At 39.7% G+C, this 23,747-nt stretch overlaps 1 protein-coding gene across 1 annotated transcript in view; it reads left to right on the top strand.

Moving 5' to 3' along the window:
- SH3RF1 (SH3 domain containing ring finger 1) overlaps positions 1–23,747 on the top strand; it is a 176,507-nt gene that overhangs the window by 923 nt on the left and 151,837 nt on the right. The window contains exon 2 of the mRNA XM_004040605.4: positions 981–1,468. Within this exon, the coding sequence (XP_004040653.1) occupies positions 1,076–1,468 (393 nt within the window). The 5' untranslated portion in view covers positions 981–1,075. The remainder of the gene's footprint in view (positions 1–980; positions 1,469–23,747) is intronic.

The following is a 23,747-nucleotide window of genomic DNA, read 5'->3' as shown; positions in this document are numbered from 1 at the left end:
GCGCCTCCCTGCGGGCTTGGGAGTACCTGTGCTCCGCGCCGTGGGAGCGGGGGTGCAGCCCTGGGGCTCCCCCGCTCCGGCTTTGTCAAGAACAGCTGTTAATGCTCCCAGCCAAATCTTTTTACTCCCGTTCTCCTGGGCATTCACTTTTACATTTATTTTGGCGGTGGGGGGAGAGCGGCGCAGTAAGTGGCTTGCTTTTTCCTGAATGGCCTCATTTTCATATGCCCACAGTTTCCAGTCCAACATTCCATTGTCGAATTCTTTTGGTGATAATTTTGCCAGCTTTTCTGAATGGGATTAGGACAGGCCGTTCAGAAATGTGTTTCGGAGTTTATCAACTACTGCCCTGAAGGGCGCTTTTCTGTTTTAGCTGCTTTCAAGCAAATCTGTGTCTTTTAGAATTGTCAACCTTCAGCTCTTTTTGGTTGGGCAAAATTAAACAGTTCTATTTTTAAGAACAGCGAAGAAACATATGTATTTAATATTGGGATCATTTACCACGAGCGATCACATGAGGCATGGTTTCTTAAACGCTAAAGTGGCTTAAAAAAGGGAATTTAGTTGGATATAAAAGTAAATTTCAGGTAGAGGAAACTTTCAATGGCTTCTGTCAGCTTCTCCTATGAGTTGAAGACTTTATTAAGGCAGCTGATACCACTTTCAGAGCTTAAGAAATTATGTTCCTTATTGCACTTCATAAATCCTTCTGCGGGAATTATGTAATACTCTGTGCCTTGTGTTTGCCCAGTGAATCCCTAGATATCTTTAGGGGTTAATTTTGCGTTGTTTAGAAAGCCTGTTTTGTTTTCAGTTGTTGACTTTGGAGTTTAGGAACCCACATTCCAAAGCAAAGCTACACTATTCAGACAGGGAATAGTGTACTTTTGGGTACTTTTTGATTCTTGGCTCCTTTGTGAACTTTTTCCCTGGATAACAACACTCATGTTCTCTTTTCCCCCCTTTCCCCATGACTCTAGAGCAAAGTCTGAAATGGATGTTACATGAGTCATTTTAAGGGATGCACACAACTATGAACATTTCTGAAGATTTTTACTCAGTAAAGTAGATAAAAATGGATGAATCAGCCTTGTTGGATCTTTTGGAGTGTCCGGTGTGTCTAGAGCGCCTTGATGCTTCTGCGAAGGTCTTGCCTTGCCAGCATACGTTTTGCAAGCGATGTTTGCTGGGGATCGTAGGTTCTCGAAATGAACTCAGATGTCCCGAGTGCAGGACTCTTGTTGGCTCGGGTGTCGAGGAGCTTCCCAGTAACATCTTGCTGGTCAGACTTCTGGATGGCATCAAACAGAGGCCTTGGAAACCTGGTCCTGGTGGGGGAAGTGGGACCAACTGCACAAATGCATTAAGGTCTCAGAGCAGCACTGTGGCTAATTGTAGCTCAAAAGATCTGCAGAGCTCCCAGGGTGGACAGCAGCCTCGGGTGCAAGCCTGGAGCCCCCCAGTGAGGGTAAGTAGCCTACAGAGGTAGTTTGGTGAATAAAGGTGGTAATGTCCACATTTTTTCTTTATTCTTTAGCTTGGTGTTTTCGAAGTCAACTCATTGCTTAGGAAACCATACATACTGGAACAGATAGATTATACCTCTGAATATTTTTTCCCCCATCTTGGAATAAGATTGGATATAAATAATAAATTTTATTGTTTTGAAAATTATCTCTAGATAGTCTCTGTTATCTTTTAAGATAAATTTTGGGAAACAAGTAGCAATTAGTGAATGAAATCTAAACCAGCTTTTGTTCTGTGCCCATTTTAAAATGGAAATTTCGTATTTTATCATTTTGATGGGGCTGAGAGTCATAATTACAAGTATGTAGTACATATGTAGTATATATGTTGTAAGTATGTGTGTGGGTAAATCATAAATAGGAAATCAAGCCTTAATTTTTATGTTGCTTAGAATCATTCTATTGGTTTTATGAATACACAGCACAGAATTTACTCGGTGGAATTCTTAACAAATCATGGCTACAGGTAGCAGAGTTTCGTTGCTGTAGCAACAAAATGTCACTTAGTACTACACTAAAACATCTAGCTTTATGTTGGGCTTTATAGTGAATGAAATGAAGTATTTCCATCGAAATGATTTTTCTTGGGATTTGAGTTTGGGCTGAAATAATTTTAGATGAAGCTAATTATTTGGACAGCTACCACAACTGTCACACAAAATTTCTGTATTTATTAGAAATATATATAAATAATCTATATTTATTAGAAATGTAGGTATTTCTAATAAATATAAATTATGTTGCAGGTGATGGATTCCTGATAAAATGTGCTTTCTCATTTTTGCAAAAATAAAAAGTAGTCAAGAGCATCAGTAATTAAAACAACTTCATTTTTGTAAGAAGAAGGAATTCTAAATTATTGGCCAAACTGGTAAAATCTGCTTTTAAAGAACAATTAATCTAGATGAGAATATTTCTTTCAAATGTCTTCAGTAAGCACTCAAAAGTGATGTCTTTCATTTAATACAGGAACTGCCCATTGGGATAGCGTTAGATCCCATAATTCGCAGATGTGGATACCAGGCAGTTTTAACAGAATAGTTTTCCTACTTCTTTCTCAGGCTCATCTTTTGTAAATGATAGGAAGTATTTAAGTATATAGACCATTTTAATCACTAGAAAACCTGATCAGAAAACAATTTCATCATTAAGGCTGCCAGGTTTCTTTTGACATATTTATTTATTTAAAGATAGTGAGAACTTTGGGATAGGGAGGTTTTCTTTTCCTTATTTGGAGCCCACATGTTGTGAAACTGATCTGCTTACAGTGCTTTTCTTAGATTTCCTTTATTTTATGGAGTTTACTTATTTGGACTCGAATATTTTAATCCCAGAACCAGTGATCAAGTTGATAATTTCTGAGACACCTGATGTAGGTCTGTTTAGCTTAATAAAGGTGTAGATTCGCATCTTTGGAAAGGTTTTGTTTCCCTGTTAATTAGACTAGGGAAGGCATGGCTTCCTGGAATACTGTATCTTAGTTGTTGACACTGCCTTACCTGTTGTGAGGAATGCATTGAATGTTTGTTCACCGATAAAGAGGAATTTAAGGAGAGGCTCAAACACTCAACTTAATGTCTTTTGAATTTTAAGTTTTCTTGCTAACATGGAAATTGACTATGTAATTCTCATTTATTTGAACTGCTAAGCTCCCAAAATTGAACTTCTTAGGTAAATTATTTGGAGATTTTGATCATGTTAGTATTATTTTTCTGGTTTATATGCTTTTCCTAATTTACTTCATGTTTCTTCTTTAGCATGAGAAAAATTACTTGCCAAGAAACTCAACTAAACTTGAGCCTTATAACTGGGATAAAATAGTTGAGGTGGATGGAACAGGAAATATGTCTGTCACTTTGTTGGGGGAGGATGGAGGACAAAAACAAACCTATTCAGTAGTCTGAGTTGATGCAATTGATGCAATACTTAGAAAAAGAACAGCCTTTTTTCTAGTTTAAAATAGTTTTTCGAGCCAGGTACTCTGGCACTCGCCTCTAGCCCCTAGCTACTTGCATCTGTAGTCCTAGCTACTCCAGAGGCTGGGGCCGGAGGATCACTTGAGCCCAGGAGTTCAAGTCTAGCCTAGACAACATAGCAAGACCCCTCCCCCTGCTAACCCTCCCCCATCCCCTGCCCCCCACCCCCCTTTTTTTAAAAACAGGTTTCTCAATAAGTTACTAGTACCTTTTGCTTTCAAATATTCAGAACAGTCAGGGCCATACATATAGTTCAAACACCTGAAAGATCAATACATTTCTAGAAAAGACTCCTTTTAAGAGTGAGAATTCTGTAACATGAAGCCACATGGATATTGTAAGGCACTTCTTTGGACACTTCCCTTAGGTGAGTGACTGTAATAAATCCCAAATGTGCATCCTCCTCCCTTAAGTGTTCTGACACAACCAAGTGGTGCAGTGAGCCTGTTTCCATATGTTGTGCAAAGCTGAAAGTGATAACGTGGAATGTTGCTTCAGTTTATTAGTTATGTTCTGTGTTTGGTTAGGCTGTGACCATGTGGCCTCCTCATGCGTTTAGCCAAAGTATATTGAATGTTATCAACAGATTTGAACATTTCCAATGTGTGACGCACATCTTGTTCCCAAAATTTTAGTGTTTCCTGCCTAATTTGAAGGAGAAAAGGAGAGTGTGGGATTGGAATCACCATGGGAATCCATCAGTTTTTTACCTCTAAGTAAAGAATTCCTGTTGGTTTTAGGCCAAAGTCAAGCAGTGGAATGAGCCATAGGGAGAGGGACACTGCTGATACCTGTCAATGGCCTAAGAAATGTAGCTGCAGAAGTTAAAATGCATATATATAAATTAGATAAGGAAAGCATGGTTTTTAAGTAGTTCCTATAGAATTTAGACCTAATAGTTTCTGCTTTTTATGCACAGTTCCAATGATTTAAGGAATCATTAAGTAATGATATGTAAACATAAATATGCATAGATATTAACTTCTCTTTAATATTCTCTTAAACTGGCCAGGTGTGGTGGCTCACGCCTATAATCCCAGCAGTTTGGGAGGCCAAGGAGGTGGGTGGATCACTTGAGGTCAGGAGTTCCAGACCACCGTGGTCAACATGGTGAAACCCCGTCTTTACTAAAAATACAAAATTAGCCGGGTGTGGTGGCACGTGCCTATAACCCCAGCTACTTGGGAGGCCGAGGCTGGAGAATCGCTTGAACCTGGGAGGCAGAGGTTACAGTGAGCTGAGATCGCACCCTTGCACTCCAGTCTGGCCAAAAAGAGCGAAACTCCATCTAAAAAAAAAATGCTTTTAAGTTCTCTTAATATCTCTTAACATTAAGTTCTCTTAATATCTGTGCATGTTTCTGTTTAGATATCATTACCTAATGATGTCATGATGCCTCTACTTCACAGCAAATTTATTCATCCAAAAAATAGATCACATGAGACCCCCTGATTTATACTAATTTATACTTAGTTTATTCGTTGCTTTATTTAATAAATACTTCTTAAGCACTCATTATACTGATTTATACTAATTTATACTTAGTTTATTCGTTGCTTTATTTAATAAATACTTCTTAAGCACTCATTAGGTGCCAGGCACTACACTAGCTGCTGGATAGGTAATGGTAGACAAACCATTCTTAGCTTTTGAATGTGTAGTCCATCTTGTGGGAGAGACACATTAGGTTTTGAATGTGTAGTCCATCTTGTGGGAGAGACACATTAATAAAATAATAACAATGCAGGCATGTAATTAAGTAAGTTCTAAGACACAAAGCTAGGGGAGAGGATAGAAGAAAGACCTGCATTTAGCGTGAGGGTGAATTGTGTGTGTGATCTTCAAAAGCTTCCTGAGGAAGAGGCATCTGAGCTGAGATCTTAAGGGTGAAATGATATTAATTAGGGAATGGGGGCTGGGCAGGGAAGGGGCAGAGGGGAAGAATATTTCAAAGGGGCTGACCTAAGCAGGAAGGGGTGTGCCTCCTAGGAAGAACTGACAGAAGGTAAGTGTGAACTAGGCAAGCCACAGGGATGGTGTAAGATGAGGCCTCAAATTTGATAATGTAGAAGGCATCAAGAACTGCCCCAAGGGCCACGTAGGGTGAAGGGTCAGATGGGTAGGATAGATAGGAAGTGCTCTGCATTTGGGATAAGAAAGAGGGACCATTGGGACTGAGACGATTAGCAGGGCTTCAGAACAGATACGGGATTGGAGCTTGTGTCAAAGAATGGAGAGATCGGGAAAGAAAGGTAGGGAATTCTAGATATGAGGGAACACACATGAAATTTATTTTCCCCTGTAAATGCTGTGTCTGCTTTCATTTCTCCATAGCACAGTCATACCTCCTTTCTCCCTCTTTCCGTATTGCTGACTGTTAGGGGCTGAATTATGTCCCCCAACATTGCTACGTTGAAGTTCTGACTCCTAGTACCTCACAATGTGGCCATATTTGGGGATAGGACCTTTAAAGAGGGGGTTAGGGTAAAATGAGGTCACATGCATGGGCCCTAATCCATAAGACCAGTGTTCTTATAGGAAGAGGAGATGAGGATGCAGACACACAGGGAAGACCATGTGAAGACACATGGAGAAGATGCCACTTACCAACCAAGGAGAGTTGCCTTCAAAGGAAGCCAACCCCACTGACACCTTGATCTTGGACTTCCAGCCTCCAGAACTGTGAGGAAATACATTTTTGTTGTTTAAGTCACCCAGTCTGTGTCCTTGGATGTGGTAGCCCTAGCCGACTTGTACTCTGACTGTAGACACACTCCTAAAGGTCAGCCCCTTGAGTGGCCTCTCGGTCCACTGCCAATCCCTTCAGTCCTGGTTTCCCCAGAAACTGGCAGTGGTCCAGCCTTCTGTGTTCTGTCATGGAATACCTTTGAGAAGCTGTTCAGCCCCTCCCTACTCCCTCAACTACCCACATTGCCTGGCATAATTTCTTAAAATAGACAGGCATGTTATAAGGAAGTTGAAGTTTATGTGACAATATACCAGATGCACAGAAAGTTCTGGAGGAAATGGAGGAAATATTGAGAGGGGAAAACTACTACTTTCTTATCTCTGACAAATTGGATTGATCTGTAGCTGGAGTCTGGAGAGAGTGCTTTCCAGGACTCAGTAGTACCTAAGGCATTACTCAAGGGATAGGTAATGATGGACAAACCAGATACAGATCCTTACTTGGTGCTTTCCAGGGCTAAGTAGCACCCTAGTAAGGCATTCTAGGCTTTATTCCAAGGAATGGCATTGGCAGAAAGAATTGAAGGAAGTAGTGGGAGAAAGTTAGGACAACTGAGTTGCTCCAGGTTTGGTGTGGAAAGCAACTGCCAGCTGTGAACTGTGCCGTGGGACATCTTTGACATCCATCTATGAACAAGCACCTGTAGAGAGATTTCAGGTCCAGTTATGTTCAATAATCTATACTAGATCAAAGATGACATTAATGCATGTTGCTGTTGAAAAAGTTTACATTTGGGGGAGGTAACACACAAGAAACAACAAGTAAGGCAGCAGATAGTGAAGCATCAGGGGGTGGGATAAGATATAGAATAAGTCTCTATCTATGATGGGGTTCTTTTTTGTAGTTCGTGGTCCTTGGATTAAGTGCATGGTCAAAGAATACCAAGTGTGGACCAGAGTGGTTGGGACATGCTCCCCTGGCGTGTAAGGTTCACTACAAACACTGACGGACAAAGGAATTGTTGTCTTCTCACAGATGGGGATGAGGATGTGTATTAACTCATACCGGACCCAAGCAAGACATTTAATGTGGTGGTTTGGATGAGGGAAATGTTTCTGTGTGTTTCAGAATGATTGAATTAAAACGGAAGAGGTGGGTTTTGTTTGTTTGTTTGTTTGTTTTGGCTAAACCATGTTTGTTGCATGCTTGACCTCTTATTTTATCCATCCTTGATCCTTACTCCAGGCTTCATGTCTGCCCCATCCCTGACCTTTACTTCATTCCTGAGCTAGGCTTGATGGTGAGGCTCGGAGATGAGATCTTGAACGGGGTAGAAGGCAGGTATGGGAAAGGGGGTCTGTGGTGCATACTAATTGATAATTTTTTTAAAAAAGTAATGATTCTTTTTTATATCACATAAAGTGTCATGTAACCATAATCATGTAAACCTCACAACAGCTTTCTGGGGTCAAGTGTTATCATTTTATTTATTTATTTTTTTTGAGACAGAGTCTCACTCTGTCACCCAGGCTGGAGGGCGATGGTGAGATCTCGGCTCACTGCAACCTCAGCCTCCTGGGTTCAAGTGATTCTCCCACCTCAGCCTCCCAAGTAGCTGGGATTACAGGCGCCTACCACCATGCCTGGCTAATTTTTGTACTTTTAGTAGAGGTGGGTTTTCACCATGTTGGCCAGGCTGGTCTCCAACTCCTGACCTCAAGTGATCCACCCACCTTAGCCTCCCAAAGTGCTGGGATTACAGGCGTGAGCTGCGGCACCCAGCCTAAGTGTTATCATTTTTAAAATGAAAAAGAATGTAGATTTGAAAATGTGTGTAAAAGCATTCTGGTTGTAAAAAAAAATTCAACCATATAGAAGAATATGTTATTAAGTGTGTATATACTTGCAGATCTTTTCATATACATTTATATGTGTATGCATATAGTTTCTTGATTTTTTGCAGAACTAGAATTTCATGCTCTGGAGATTCAATGATTTGCTAATTCATTTACTATATCTATGAAATCTCTTCATGTTTAAGCACATAGACCTACTCCAGTTTTTGAAAAAACTCTTTATTGATGTATAATATACATATAGAAAAGTGTACTAATTATGTGTACCATTCATTTAATTTTTCATAGTATTTTTCTCATAGTATTTTTACTCAGAATTTTTCTTCATAGTAGTTTTCTCATAGCATTTTTCTTTCTGTTTAAAAAATACTCAGTGTAAGAAAAATACTCATAGTATTTTTCTTTGTTTTAAAAATTAAAAATAATACATGCTTATGGTAAGAAATGTAATAGTAGAAGATGATGTAAAGGAGAAAATCAAGGCTTCCAATATCTCTACTCCTTTGTTCCTAATCTCTAGGGGTAACCACTGTCACAAGGTTTTTTTGTGTTTTCTTTCAGACAAAAAAATTGAATAGAAATGGAATCACATTGTATATGCAGTTCTGCAACTTGAGGTTTTTAATTTAATGATAAAACTTGGATAGCTTCCGTATCTACTCACATTGATCTATAAGAAGCTATTATGCATTCTTTTTTTTTTTTTGAGATGGTCTCACTTCTGCCCAGGTCGGAGTGCAGTTGGCATGTTTACAGCTCACTATACATTATTATTCTTATTTCATGGATGTAGGAGGGGTGGCTGAAAGACTTTAAATAACTTGTCCAATTTCTGATTCCAAATGCTTCCTTCCCTTACCTGCAGTTGACTTAAGTGACAAACATTTTCCCTGGGACCTCATGTTGCTTTTAGCAGGGGAATCTTTTCTCAGTTGCAGCTGGCAGAGGTTATTCTTTCCTCACTGTCCGTGCTTCCTATTTTGTTTTGACAAAAAGAGGACAAATAAAGCTCCATTACAATGACAGTGGACCAGGAAAGCAGACTCTCCTGAGCTTGATGTATGGGGAAGAGTGTGGTTTGGAGGTCAGAAGTTGTGGCCTCTGGTTCCAACACTGCCATGGGCTGGCTGTGGGGTTTCTCTGGGCTTCATTTCTTCAGCTCAAAGATGCGGAGCCATAGGGACCTAAGCTCCATGCAGAGTGGTTGTGGGAATGGGGGTGGTGAGGGGGCTGAGTTTGGTCCATCTTTGACTTTTCAGAGCCCTTTGTAGTGTCTGGCACAGAGTACACACTCACAAGAGGTTTGTTGAATAAATGAGTGAATAAGTGAGTGAAGTGAGTACCAGCCTCTCTAGGGATCCTTAGCTGTATATTTAATTTCATTTCTATTTGGGATGATGAGAACCAAAGTTACTGAAAAGATACAGAAAAGATTATAAAGTGGATGTAGTGTTTGGCTGTAGAGCTACATAAAATACAGACATGAACTCAGTTATGTTGGTTTCCTGTGTGTGAAAAGTAGCCTGATGCAGATCTCTTTGGCAACCCTGATCCCCCACCCGTCCCAGTTTCCTTCATTTATTATCACTATTGCTCCAGTCCTTATTTATTTATTTATATTTCTCTTTTGGGTGACTGAAGGAGAGAAATTATTCTGTTACTGCTGGCTGGGCAGGGAAAAGGAAAATCCGAGGGAAAGGGAGGAAAGATAAAATCTAGTTTTGCTTTAGCTGGAGGTCTGTCTTGTTCTTGAGTTTCTTTGAAAAGTTCCACCTCTGCCCTGGCTCTCTGGCTTTAGCACTTCATCCCTGGCTTTTGCATCAGCTGCTGTAGAACCTGTGTTGAGTGTTAACTTCTCTGCCTTGCAGCACCTTGCACTGCCCTGGCCTGCAACTGTGGTCTGTTCTTTCCAAGTGGCTAAAAGAGGCGCAGTGGGGAGACGGTAGAACAGACAGGGGGAGCAGGAAAGCAGTCCTTCTCCATTGCCTTCCTAAAACTGCTTCTCTGGGTTGTCTTCTCAAAATGCTTTGTTTTGCCCCATAATTAAGTCTCTGGTCTCAGAAAAGCAAAAGAATAAAATCAGAGGCTCAAAAAAGGCATGTGAGTAGGGGCAGTATGTCAGTTCAAGCCCCTGACTATTTTGCTGTTGCCTGTGGTCTTTTCTCAGCATTCCATGAGCCCCCAGCTCTCCTTTGCACACCTCCGTTCCTTAACTCACTCTATTGGGAAGAATGCCTGCTTTTTTCCACTCTGGTCAGACGCTCACTCCATTTATTAATCTATCCCCTCTCTAGTATATTGCTTAATGTAGTTTAAGCAAACCCAAGACAATATGTAAAAAGACTTTAAAATTTTAAGATCAAAAGGCAAATGACTTTGTAATTCATGCTGTGGCAGGATTCTTCCTAAGGATCCACAATACTGTAGCAACCTAGCACAAATATTATAGTGAGATGTACTTGTGATAGAAATACTACACATAGCGACATAGTATGGATAGTGAGGAACTCAGATAGCAGGCAAGCCTCGTTTACATAGCAACATAGTATAGTGAGGTGTACATATGATAGAAATATTATGCTTGGAGGCTGCCTTGCTGGTAAGGCTCCCTCATTTAGAAACTTCAACTCCCTCACCCTCCCAAAGCTTTTATTATAAAGAGTACATGTATCTTCTGTTCTTTTACAAGTTTTGATTTTTAGTTTCTTCTGAAGGTAGTAACCTTAAAAAGAAAATTTCAGAGCCCCAGGCACCCTTTTTTGTGGCTCTGCAATCCTTTTGTCGCGTATATGTCTGCCAATGCCTAGTCAAGAGGATGGTAGCAGTTGCTTCATGAATGGTGACATATGGGTGGCTGTAAACACAGCCATTTTAAAGATAGATGTGTGAGTGGGCTCTTTCAGGGTAGCTGGGAAGGGAATGGAGGTGCCATTTCAGATGGCTGACAGAGCAGTTAAATAGTAGATTATTTGCATTGTGAAACATGAAAAAAGTGAGCAGTAGGAGGATGTACAAATGAATTTTTAAGTTACGTAGTGCAGAAAGGCAAGGGCTGTCAATGTTGAGCATTTTTCTGTTAGCCTAAGGAAATAAATTCCTTAAGGATTAAGGAAATTATTATTATTATTATTATTTGCCAGAAAAAATCCTTTTGAAACACTGTAGTTTCACTGCTTATCAATTCAGGAATGAATGAACAGGAGTGAATTTTCATTATTTTGATGCGTAATGAGTGGTCCTAGGCAATGAACATTTATACAGAAAGAAAGCTAAAGTTAGCTATAGGATGCTTCATATCTAGTTTTAATTTATGTGAAGTACCCCAAAATAATACCGTAGCAATGTAAGTAAGAGTGTCAGTGTGGGATACAAATATCCCTAGCATTTGTATAAAGTTCCTGGAAATGTGAGCAGTAATGTTGAAAAGCTGAACATTAGATATGTTATAAGGAGATTCAATTCTTGTAGAGCTAAAAAATATTCTTACATTCCTAATTATATAACTGCTTAGTTTTTAAATATCCTTAAAAAACTTTAAAAGTTTTTAAAAACAAACACATAGAATAAACATTATATAATAAAACTAGATTTCAGACCTTAAGTTTTCATTTGCCCACCTTATCCAGAGTGACATTTAGTTTACTAATCTCTATTATTTCAGTTTTTTTCAAAATCTTTGAACAGTTTTTTCCCCATTATTGAACTTGTGTTTTATGCACAGTGATGATTATTTTTCAGCATTTCATATGCTTTTTTTCTGCCACAGTTGAAGTCTGAGGCTAAATATTTTTGCCATCTTTGGTAGATGTTATTATTTTCATTCCTGTCTTAACTGTACTATAGTAGCACTTTTTCTTTTTTCTACTCATTTTTGTAAAACAAGTCTGAAATATTAAGAAGACACTGGAAGTGTTAACACTGTTGTACAAAGCCTGTGATGTTGCTGAAGCTGAAGTGTTGGTTAAAGGCCCCAAAGTGTGACAGCTTGAAATGTTTACATAGCAGCTGTTCCAAGAAAGTTCAAATCTGGCAGCAGAAAAGTATTGGGTCTCCATATATGAAGCATGAAAATATATGATGTGTGGAAGCTGAGAATCACCTATATGGTGGAAAGAATGAGGAGACCTGCTTTCTAGTCCTGGCTATGTGATTTGAGGCCAGTGTTTTCTCTTCTGTAGGACATAGTTTTCTCTTTTATAAAATGAGGCTTTTCTGATATCTGAGTTCTTTTGTAGCCCTGAAATTTAAAAAATAATTACCGTAGCAAAAGCCAACTTTGATATTGAACATTTAGGACAAACTCAGATTGGCACCTGGATATGATCTTCGTGCATTGAGGTGACATGTGGCTCTCACATTTGCCCATTGACACCAGTAATCTGCCTTTAATGTTCTCTTAGAAGCCCACACTGTGCCTGCCACAGGAGCCTTCAGATGAACTGTTAGATTTAGAAGTGAGGTAGAGCAGAAAAGCAAGGACAGTTTAGGGAGCCCGACTTTGGATTAAGCTCTAAATGGGGCTGGTTTGCTTGCTAGATCTCATCTGCTAGAATTATCCACCCCTGTTCTGCCAGATTATTATCTTCATCTAAAGTTGTTACACTGCTTGAAATTCCAACAATTAGAGATTGTCTGCATATTAAAATGTCCTGCACTTTAGAACCATATTTAGAATTACCTAACCATATTTCATTTCTCATTTTTTACTAATGTGAGAACCCCTACTTTGACGGACAGGGCGTTTATTATGCTGAAAGAGCGGGGAGGCAGGTAACTGAGCTTCTTTGAGGTCAGGCAAGCCTGGATGGGGGAAGCTGTAGTGAGGGGTTTAGGCAGAGCGACCGTGTCGTTTATCCTCTACCCTGGGACATTTTTGAGAGTGAAAAGGATGTTGTTGATAATTTTGCAGAGTCAACAGGAGTAAGTCAGGACTGTCTGGGGCGAACAGGGCCATAAGGTTACGCTAGCTGAGAGCAGTGTGAATGAGCACAGGATATAGAAAACAGGATTCATTAAGCATAGGGGAGATGCCAGAGAGTACAGAACTTTTCAAAAGTGTTCAGGGGAAATGCAGAGGAATTAATTTCTTCCTCTGAATGTTCCTTTTTGTGTGCTCTGTGATTCCTGCTGGACAGAAAGTGTCTGGTAATAGGAAAAGCAGGAGGTTTATTATCAGGCAGAACTTCCTCTGTTCCTTGTTATCTGTGTGGCTCTTGGGCAAGTTACTTCCTTACCTAATTTCTTCATTTGTAGAATGATGAAGAGCTGCTTTCCAAATTTGTGAGGATTACATGAGATAAGGAATCTCAAATGCCCAAGACCTAGTACATGCTCAATAAACATTAGTATCTTCAGTTTTCCCTCTTTCTAGAAATTAGAACTTTTAATATCATATCACAGTTATATTGTAAAATAAACTCTGGGGCAAGTGGATTGGCTTGTGGGATCTGTAATCCCAGTGCTTTGGGAGGCCAAGGTGGGAGGATCAGTTGTGGCCAGGAGTTTGAGACCAGCCTGAGCAACATAGTGGGATCCCCATCCCCCTTCTAAATTTTTTTTTTTAATTAGCTGGGCATGGTGGCATGCACCTGTAGTCCCAGCTCCTCAGGAGGCTGAGGCTGGAGGATCGCTTGAGCCCAGGAGTTTGAGGCTGCAGTGAGCTGTGATCTTGTCACTGCACTCCAGCCTGGGTGACAGAATGAGACCTTGTCTCTAAAACAAAGAAAGAAGGAAAGGAACAAACAAAACAGACTATTGGTGTGTATGTAGTCTGGTAATTTAATTAATTAACACTTATATGTTAATACCGTGGAACATTTTGTTCTGTTTTAAACAGCTGGCTTAAACTTCAGATACCCAAGCTGTTCATAAATTAGTGACTACAGAAGATAGTTGTGGTTTTACAACTATAGTGTGACACTGGTTGAGTCAGTCAGCTTCTCTGGGCCTCATCTGTAAAAGGAAATGGAGAGCAACATTATCTATACTCCCTCCCTACCTCTATTTCTCCCTCCCTTCCTTCCTCCTTCCCTTCCTCGCTTTCTTCCTCCCTTCTCCCTTTCTCTCTCCCTCCCTGCCTCCGTCCCTTTCTTCCTTCTCTGCCTCCTTCCCTGTGATTGGGGAAAATAATAGCTCAAGTAATTTAAAAAAAATTCAATTTAGTTATTTATTTAGCATAATACTAAAGACTTAGACTCCTAAGACTTTCCGTAAGGGAAACTAGATGTGCTTTGTAGTGCAGTCCTAATTTTTAAAATTTAAGGAGCCCAGGCATGGTGGCTCATGCCTATAGTCTCACAACTTTGGATGGCTCAGGCGGAAGGATTGCTTGAGCCCAGGAATTTGAGACCAGCCTGGGCAACATAGCGAAACCCCATCTTTACCAAAAACAAAAAAATTAGCTTGGCATGGTGGCTTGTGCCTGCTCTCTCAGCAACTTCAGAAGCTGAGGGGGGAGGAACGCTTGAATCCATGAGGTCGAGGCTGCAGTGAGCCATGATCACGCCACTGCACTCTAGCCTGGGCAACAGAACGAGACTCTTGACTCAAAAAGAAAAAAAAAAAGTAATGTTAGGAAAGATTATTATGCCCATTGTTAAAACATGGATGTTTTAATGCACTGTTGGATAGATGGATGGATGGGTGGGTCAGTCGATCTATCTGGACTCTGTGTGTGTGTGTGTGTGTGTGTGTGTGTGTGTGTGTATGTGTGTATGTATCCATGCATATGCACATGTGTGTAGTGTTTTATTCCTTCGTGGCTGATTTTTGCTTACCCTTCCCCAACCTTGCCCACCCTTCCCCTCACTTCCCTACCATTAAGATTATGTGGCTTAAGTAGTTATTACTGGTCAGTTTTTCCATGTTTTGGTTATTTTTTAATAGCTCATATCTACAGCAGCTGATTTCCCTTTTAAAAAATTGTGACATATATAAACAGATGTAAACAAATGCATTTATATACTTTTCTGATGCATTTTGCAAATGCTGCAACAGTGAAGAGCCTTGCTATGCTTCAAATTTCAATAAGTTTATATATTTTTTAATGGAGTTTCTATTTATAGTTAAAATATTCACGTACTGATTTTGTAGGTAAAATATTCATGTACTGTTTTGGGTAAGAAACGACACTGGGTGAACAGTTTTTGAAAATGGTCATCTACTGGGTTTTTAGAAAGTCTCTTCTAAAGGACATTTCAAAAACTTGTTGATACAAACTTATTCCAGTGCCTTACCATCTTCCTAGCCAGAGGAGGTTCTTTTTTCTGTTAAATATAAATTCCCGTCCTTGCAATGTACTCTCATTCCTCTCATCCCATCCTTAATGGAAAAGAAGTGCTCCCCTGTACCTCTTCTTCCTGACCTTGCAGGCTGTGGTGCAGCCCTGACCTCCTCTCTTTTTATCTGGACTGAATAACTGAGTTTCATTTACATGTCCTCATAGGACCCATTTCCTAACATTTTAATCATTTTAGTCACTCTCCTTTGGACGCTGTCCAACCCCTGCTTGCTGTGCTTGGGTTCAGGTCTAGAAGAGCTCTTAGTGTGGTGATAAAGTTCTGAATGGGGCTTCAAGTTGTGGAAGGGCTGTCATGGGACCCTCCTGCTCTTTGTTTTTACATCCTCATGTTATGTACCTTTAAAAATAACTCACTACGTTGCTGGTTCATGCTTTGCCTAGATCTCAGATTTTCTCTTTTCCTTAGATAAATTCAGTTTCCCCCATCTCTCGAGTGGTTAGTTTTTACTACCCTCCGGATTAAACTTGTTTCTGTAATCTTTACGATAGTGTCAGCAATTGGCCACTATCAACAGGAATTGAAAAATGCCAATCCAAAATGCAATTGCTTTAATACATATTTGTGATCATATGGATACCTGATCTTAAACACATATATACCTTGTTTATTACATTTATTTTGAATATTCTCTGGCCCCATTTGGTATTGTTCTCTAATTAATTGTGCTTTAGTGTTGTCTCCTGTACCAAGTTATAAGGAACTTGAGATCAGGAGCTTTTTTGAATTTTATACCTCTTTTCTGCTCATGACTGTGGAAAAAGTAGTAGGTGGTCAGTTCAGTAAATACTTCTTGATGGAACTGATAGATGACTACTCACATTCCAGAATTCCAAGGTCCGTTGGAACACATTCACATCCTTGTAAGTTTGAGTGTCTAACCACACGTATATTTTGGTAAGCTTAATCACATTCATTTTCCCACTATTTAAGTCAGCAATGACAGTAGTACTCAAAGGCTAGGTAAACCCTTATGAAACTTGACTGTAATTGGATATTGAATAACAATTCTCTTGAGAACGGCCCTTGAAACATTTTGGTTGCACCCACCATGGTGGTCTAGAAATCATGTTTTCCTAGTTTATTAGAAAGAATGTTCTGCTGAGTTGAGTCAAAAGCCTTATAAAAGTTAAAATATGTGATATGTTATCTCCTATCCCCCAGGCACATCCTTCTGACATAGAGGAAAATGAAATTGATCTAATAGGAATTGGCTGTCCAACTGTCATGTTGATCTTTACCAAACACTTCATAATTTCTCTGCTTGCAAATCTTTTAGAATGCAAAATGTTACGTGTATAATGGCTTCTTTTGATGCAGATCATCTGTATACTAAGTAATTCCAGAGGTGGGTAATCCTGTGGATGGTAGGAAGCACAGGTAATGTGGTTAGCAATAGCACCTCTACATTTTGAATCCTATGAGAGGCAACATGCACATTCAAAATTAAATTAAAATTCTTGAGAATGGAGCGGAAAGAGGGAAGAAAAGGGCAGTTAGAATAAATTAGTCCCAAGGGATCCTTTCCAAGTCTCAAATCATAAGCCAGCCAGCTGTGATATGAAACATGACAAAAGCCCATAGGCTCTGTAGCTCAGAAAGCTGCAAGGCTGGACTCTCTGTGATTGTTAATGTATCAACAATTTAACTATATACATGGAAATACCTTGAGTTATTACTTCTCTCAGGAGACTAAGCTATCTGATACCTACAAATAAGTTAACAGTAGGTCTACCTAACATTTCCTTATGGATTAAAAAGAATGACAGATTTTGAGAAGCAACATGCTAGGAAGGCTTGGTAACTTTAGAAATGTGCCACGCTGTGGTTTCTAGGTATGCTATGAATGAAGAGCTTTGTGTGTAAGAAGTGGGAATTCTATGTGAATATTTATTATGTAAATTCTCATGTGTTACTAGGTTTATTTAAGTTTCTTCTTTGCGATCCAAACTTTTCCTTGAGAGGCAAGTTTATTTTTCACATTAACCTGATATGTAAATTTCTCAGTCGCCCCCACCTCCCACCCCTAGGGCTTTTTTCTCCATCCAGTTTCATGGTATCAGGTCAGTATTTGGGCAGAGGGTGTTTATCATTAACAACTAGCTAGAGTCATATTTTTGTTTAACTTCCCCTTTGCTATAATCCACCCATCCTGCCTGTTACTGTGGGTTGTTGCCAGTTTAGGATTTATTTAACATGCCTTATGTTCAGTGATATATGTTGAAATTTAGAACGTATGAAAAAAGAGCCTGTGTTTTGCTTATGAATACATCAGTCCATCAGCACGTATTTATTCTCTGTCCCTGAACTGAAGGTCATCGTTTCTTGGCAGCATTACTAGACATACTGGGATATTAAGCCAAAAAATAGAATAGGTTGGTTAAAGATAGATTGAGGCAAAAATTGATTCACAGTTTGATACTTAAACTTTCCTGGTCAGTTGACTATTATCTGGCAATCAGGCAGAGTTGCTAATTATTGGCACCCAGGTGCCAGATGGTAGGGTGTAATTAGATTACAACTATCTTATCTATCAGTAGCTTTAGAATGAGAATAGTAGCAATTTTCATAGCCCTTTTCAATGGTCATGAAAACATTTTAAGAGCTGATCCTATGGAATATTGTATATCTGACTCCAGAAAGTAAATTTTTGACACATTACCTTGGGGAAAAATATGTAACAAGATATTTTATAATCTTGAAAGAGAGAAGTAATATTTTAGCAACTCTGTGTCCTATTTGTTGCATCTGGGTTAGCCATGAATGAATTCATTCTGTTCTCAAAGAACTTGTTTTGCATTGATATCACTGTTTGAAAAAGTAAGCTGTGATAGAATTCATAAGCTGGAAAACTCAATATGCTATAAAATGTGAAAACGCAGGCCCTCTTAAGTGCAACCTGAAACAAGAGTGAATTGCCTTTACCTAACACATCTCACATGGTTCTTGAGTCTCTGCGGAACATACCAGAGTCCTCACACTTGTAGGCACACCACCTATCTTTTATAGGCTTCAACTGAAAAATACACTTAGTTGGCACAAACACATGTATGATCAAAGGTGATCTGAATAAAATATAGTTTTGATTGATGAATATGCAAGGCTTTAATGTTTGAAGGAAGAATGATATCACAGTTTTGTTAATAAAATAGAGGTTAAAGAATGGAATTGTTTCTAGTAGGCTGCGCAGCCCTAAATCATTCAAAAGTAATGAAGCAGTTTTCTGAAACAGATTGGGTTTCCTTACGAAGGAAGCCACCTTTGTTCCATGTCACTGATGCATTCCTTATAGGTGAGGTCACTCTGCATTGCTGATATCTTCCTCCTTTCATAAAAGGGAGATGGGGACCGCTCCCAGTGCATTCCATTTCTCACAATCCGTAAAATAAGGCTTAAATGTACCTGTCCATTAAAAGCTTTTGAAGGACGAAAGCCAAACTTAGAGGCTTTGTGAACCATGAATTGACAATGAAAGACAGTATGCTTCTGTTTTTCAGATAGCCTGTTTAAGGACAAAAGAACTATTCACTCTTACATGACTTTCATTTAGTTATAATAAAAGGGATGAGGATGGTCATCTTGTTTTGTGCACGATTTTAAGGCTGCTTGACTGAGATTATCTGAAACCGTACTCTTCAGTTATTCTGACTAACAAAGTCACTGAGAGGAATGTGTGTCACAGCGTGTATACGTGACTTTACGTGTATTTGTTTAGATATAATGAAATTTAAAAAGTAGTTTCCTACCTTCCACCCTCCCTGTAAAACCTAAAGGGTGAAAGCATTTTGAGGATATCAGGTTAAGCTCTATGTATTGACATAGTCTCCTAACTAACCTTCTGTCCACTTGTGTCTCCCAGAGTAGCTCCCTTGAACCTCAGTTAGTGTGACATGTCACTCTTGCTCAAAACTATGTTATATAATGGTCCATTAGACTTCAGTCGCATAACTGAGTCCTGCCCTTTTCCTCCACCTTATCTCCTCAGCTTAAGTATTCTGCTCCAGCCATACAGACTTTCTTGCTGTTTATCAAACCACCAAAGCCTAGGGCCTTTGCACTTAGTCTTTGCCCTGCCTGGAAGGAAGGTCAGCTTTTACCCAGGTCTCAACATGGCTTGCTCCTTTCCTTCAGTTTGGTCTCTTTTCAAATGTCACTTCCTTATAAGGGTCTTCTGTGACCACCATATCCAAAAAAAGCCCCACCCCTCACTCTACTGCCAATCTTCTAGCCTTGCACTGCTTTGTTTTTCTTCATGGCACTTATGTCTATCTAAAATCACATTATACATTTATTTGTTTAATCCCTCCTACCCCCAATCCCCACTACCCCACAATAGGCAGTAGGCTCCATGAGAACCAGGACTTTGATTAAATTTATTCCTGTCTGTATCCCCAGCAGCTAGAACACTGCCTAGTACATAGTAGGTTCTCAGTAAGAATTTGTTAACAAATAAATCAGTGAATGGTTATACTTGATGTATGTTGATGTTACTGAGCACATCTCATGTTGAAAAATATTGCAAATAGGAGAATGACTGTTATTCATTCAGATGTTTAAATTGAAACAGTTTTAATAGATGAGTAAATTAAAGTGTCATATATGCTTATTTGGCAATTCACTTTGTATTGTTTTATGAAGATAAATGTGGAATGATTTAAAAAATAATCTTGCCACAAGCTTTTTTTTTTTAAACCCAAGAGATGAGCAGTATGATTCTAAACCATAGCAGCATCTCTGTTTTTAGCTCCCAGAAATGAATACAAATCCTTTATAACTGACAGCATTGGTGTACTTCAGTGTTCATACTTTTAAAGCTACCCAGAACACCAGAAAATGAGAGCATGGAAAGGAATGCTTTTTTATGCATTTCTGCAAATTTCTATGCTTAACATATTCTTAGGAAGAGAAGTGACATTGTTTTTTGTACCTAAAACTGTTTAAGGAGTGGGTGGAAACACCTATTAATCTTGGCTGTGTCGTGACTTGAGCATATTTCCTCATTTGATATAATGTGGATTCAAATTAGACTTCAGATAATCATTTTTTTTCCTTTGCAAAATAATACAACCATATTGTGGGCCGATTCTGTTGAGTGTCTGGAGCCTGATGATTAATGTCAGAGATGAATTTCCTTTTTCTAATATAATCATTGCTGTATGGGTTATATGTACAACTCATTGAAATCTCTCTGTATAGTCACTCATAAACATGACTGCAGTCATATGCCTCACAATTACTGTACTTTAATCTGCACTTGCTTCCTCCTACGTATTTACTTAAAGAGTCACAGCTTGCTGGAAATGTATCCTTCCTACTGTTGCTCTGTGTGTCTCCAATGGGGGGATTGGATCCTTGTATGTTTTTTTAACCAGCAGATAATTGTGTGCTGTAACATGCATTGGTACATAATCTGCTTTCCACATAGAATTAGAGAATACCCTTATATCTTCAGTGGAGTGTCTTAGTCCATTTCTGCTGCTGTAACTAGAGACTGGGAAATTTGTGAAAACAAATATACCCCAAATTTATTTCTCACAGTTCTAGAGACTGGGAAGTCCAAGATCAAGGTGCTGGTAGGTTCAGTTATCTGGTGAGGGCAACTCTCTGCCTCCAAGATGGTTTCTCTGGAGGGGAGGAACACTGTGTCCTCACATGGCCCTCTATGGGCAAGCTAGCCTAATGGTGGGTGAAGCCTCTTTTATAAGGGGCTTTATCACATTCACAAGGGAGGAGCCCTCATGGCCTAATTGCCTCTTTTTTTTTTTTTTTTTTTTGAGACGGAGTCTCGCTCTGTTGCCCAGGCTGGAGTGCAGTGGCACGATCTCGGCTCACTGCAAGCTCCGCCTCCCGGGTTCACGCCATTCTCCTGCCTCAGCCTCCCGAGTAGCTGGGACTACAGGCGCCCACCACCATGCCTGGCTAATTTTTTTGTGTTTTTAGTAGAGATGGGGTTTCACCGAGTTAGCCAGAATGGTCTCTATCTCCTGACCTCGTGATCTGCCCACCTCGGCCTCCCAAAGTGCTGGGATTACAGGCGTGAGCCACTGGGCCCGTCCCTAATTCCCTCTTAAAGGCCCTACTTCTTAATACCATCACATTGGCAACACCTGAGTTTTGGAGCAGAGCCATTCAAACCATAGCACAGGAATCACCAAAAACAATGTTGAATAGTCCTATGAGGTCTCTGAAAGTAAGCAGTGCACTTCAATCTGGAGCTGCCTTTGTTGTCTGTGTCTGAATAGTCACAGACACCCACCAGGTGAACAGCTCCAAGTTCCAGATTGGGAAACTGGACTGCTCACGTGGATGTTTCCCCTTTTCCTATTACTTTTTTTGAATTTTTTTTTAAATTTTGCTTTAAGTTCTGGGATACATGTACAGAATGTGCAGGTTTGTTACATAGATATACATGTGCCATGGTGGCTTGCTACACCCATCAACCCATCATCTAGATTTTAAGCCTGGCATGCATTAGGTATTTGTCCTAATGTTCTCCCTTTCCTTGCCTCCCACCCCACAACAGGCCCTGGTGTGTGATGTTCCCCTCCCTGTATCCATGTGTTTTCATTATTCAACTCCCACTTATGAGTGAGAACATGCGGTGTTTGGTTTTCTGTTCCTGTGTTAGTTTGCTGAGAATGGTGGTTTCAGCTTCATCCATGTCCCTGCAAAGGACATGAACTCATTCTTTTTTATGGCTGCATAGTATTCCATGATGCATATGTGCCACATTTTCTTTATGCAGTCTATCATTGATGGGCATTTGGGTTGGTTCCAAGTCTTTGCTATTGTAGATAGTGCTGCAGTAAACATACGTGTGCATGTGTCTTTATAGTAGAATGATTTATAATCCTTTGGGTATATATCCACTAATGGGATTGCTGGGTCAAATGGTATTTCTGGCTCTAGATCCTTGAGGAAGTGCCACACTGTTTTCCACAATGGTGGAACTAATTTACACTCCCACCAACAGTGTAAAAGCATTTCTATTTCTCCGCATCCTCGCCAGCATCTGTTGTTTCCAGACTTTTTAATGATCGCCATTCTAACTGGAGTGGCATATCTCATTGTGGCTTTGATTTGCATTTCTCTAATGATCAGTGATGATGTGCTTTTTTTCATATGTTTGTTGGCTGCATAAATGTCTTCTTTTGAGCAGTGTCTGTTCATGTCCTTCATCCGCTTTTTGATGGGGTTGTTTTTTTCTTGTAAATTTGTTTAAGTTCCTTGTAGATTCTGGATATTAGCCCTTTTCCTATTTCTATTCCCATTGTTAGCTCCACAGTTTCTATCGTGTGCAGGAATGTCATGATGCCTCCTCAGACTCAGATTGCAAGGTCCACAACCCCTTTATTGTCTTCAGAACAGTAATCCTATTCTCTCTGGCCCATATAGTTGTACTCCTATCCCCCACCCTATATGTGTTATTACCATTTATCAAGTGATGCTACTTTGTTCACCTCTCTAGATTCCAGACTCTCAGACACAGATCATGGTAGTCTGGAGTCTGCATCTTCTCCAGGCTCTAGCTCACACCTTCATACGTGCCTCGTGTTACCAGGCCTGCCTGCAGCTCTGTGGCTTCCTTCACTTATCACATATTCATCACTCTCCCCTGGACCAGGTGCATAGCTCTAATGTTGCTGTGGATGCCGTCCACCATTCACTGTCTCAGTAAATATTTATTAGGGGGAAGATCCCTCAGCGAGTGTGTCTGCCTCTCCTGTTTACCACTGTGATCTCTGTCTAAACCTATCAAGCTCACTTTTGCTCTTTTCCCCACCTCTTCACTTTTGGTTTGCCTCTTCTTGACCCTCTCCACTGTCCTCTTCTGGCCCCATCTCCAGTTTCAGTGTCTGAACCTTTGTCCTCAGTCATTATGCTTTTCCCAGTGAGCACATCATGTCTTACTCTGCTAAATAGCCCCTTGAAGTCCTCTTTTAATGCTTTAACTACTTGTGATTTATGGTAGAACAATCAGTGGAGAGTAAAGCACATGGTAAAAGGTAGCTTTAATAGTGTACATTTCTAATTTTCCTGCAAAATGGAACTTTATTGCTTCCCCCTTCCTCTTTTAGATGAAGAGCTATGAGATTATTCAAGTTTTTCTTTCTACAGCAGTCTTGCAAGATTGTCATATTTACCAGGGAATTATTTTATAGATGAAAAAATTTGAATGGGATTTTAGTTTCAGAATGAAATAATTGCTAGTTAAATGACTTACATTAGTGGATCAGACCCAGTTAATGTAAGTTTGTGTCTTTCTTAAAATAAAAGTTGAAAAATTAAATTTGTTCCTCGGTAATTTGATTTGTAGGAAGTGGGGAACAAAGGATTCCAAACAGGTCTTTTAAAATCAGTTCTAATTAATTGCATGTGCAGATGCATCAGCTAAGATTGGG

The sequence above is a fragment of the Gorilla gorilla genome, chromosome 3, assembly GCF_029281585.2.
Source record: "Gorilla gorilla gorilla isolate KB3781 chromosome 3, NHGRI_mGorGor1-v2.1_pri, whole genome shotgun sequence".
In the NCBI taxonomy this organism is placed as follows: Eukaryota; Metazoa; Chordata; class Mammalia; order Primates; family Hominidae; genus Gorilla; species Gorilla gorilla.
This window is presented reverse-complemented; position numbering and strand designations above follow the sequence as displayed.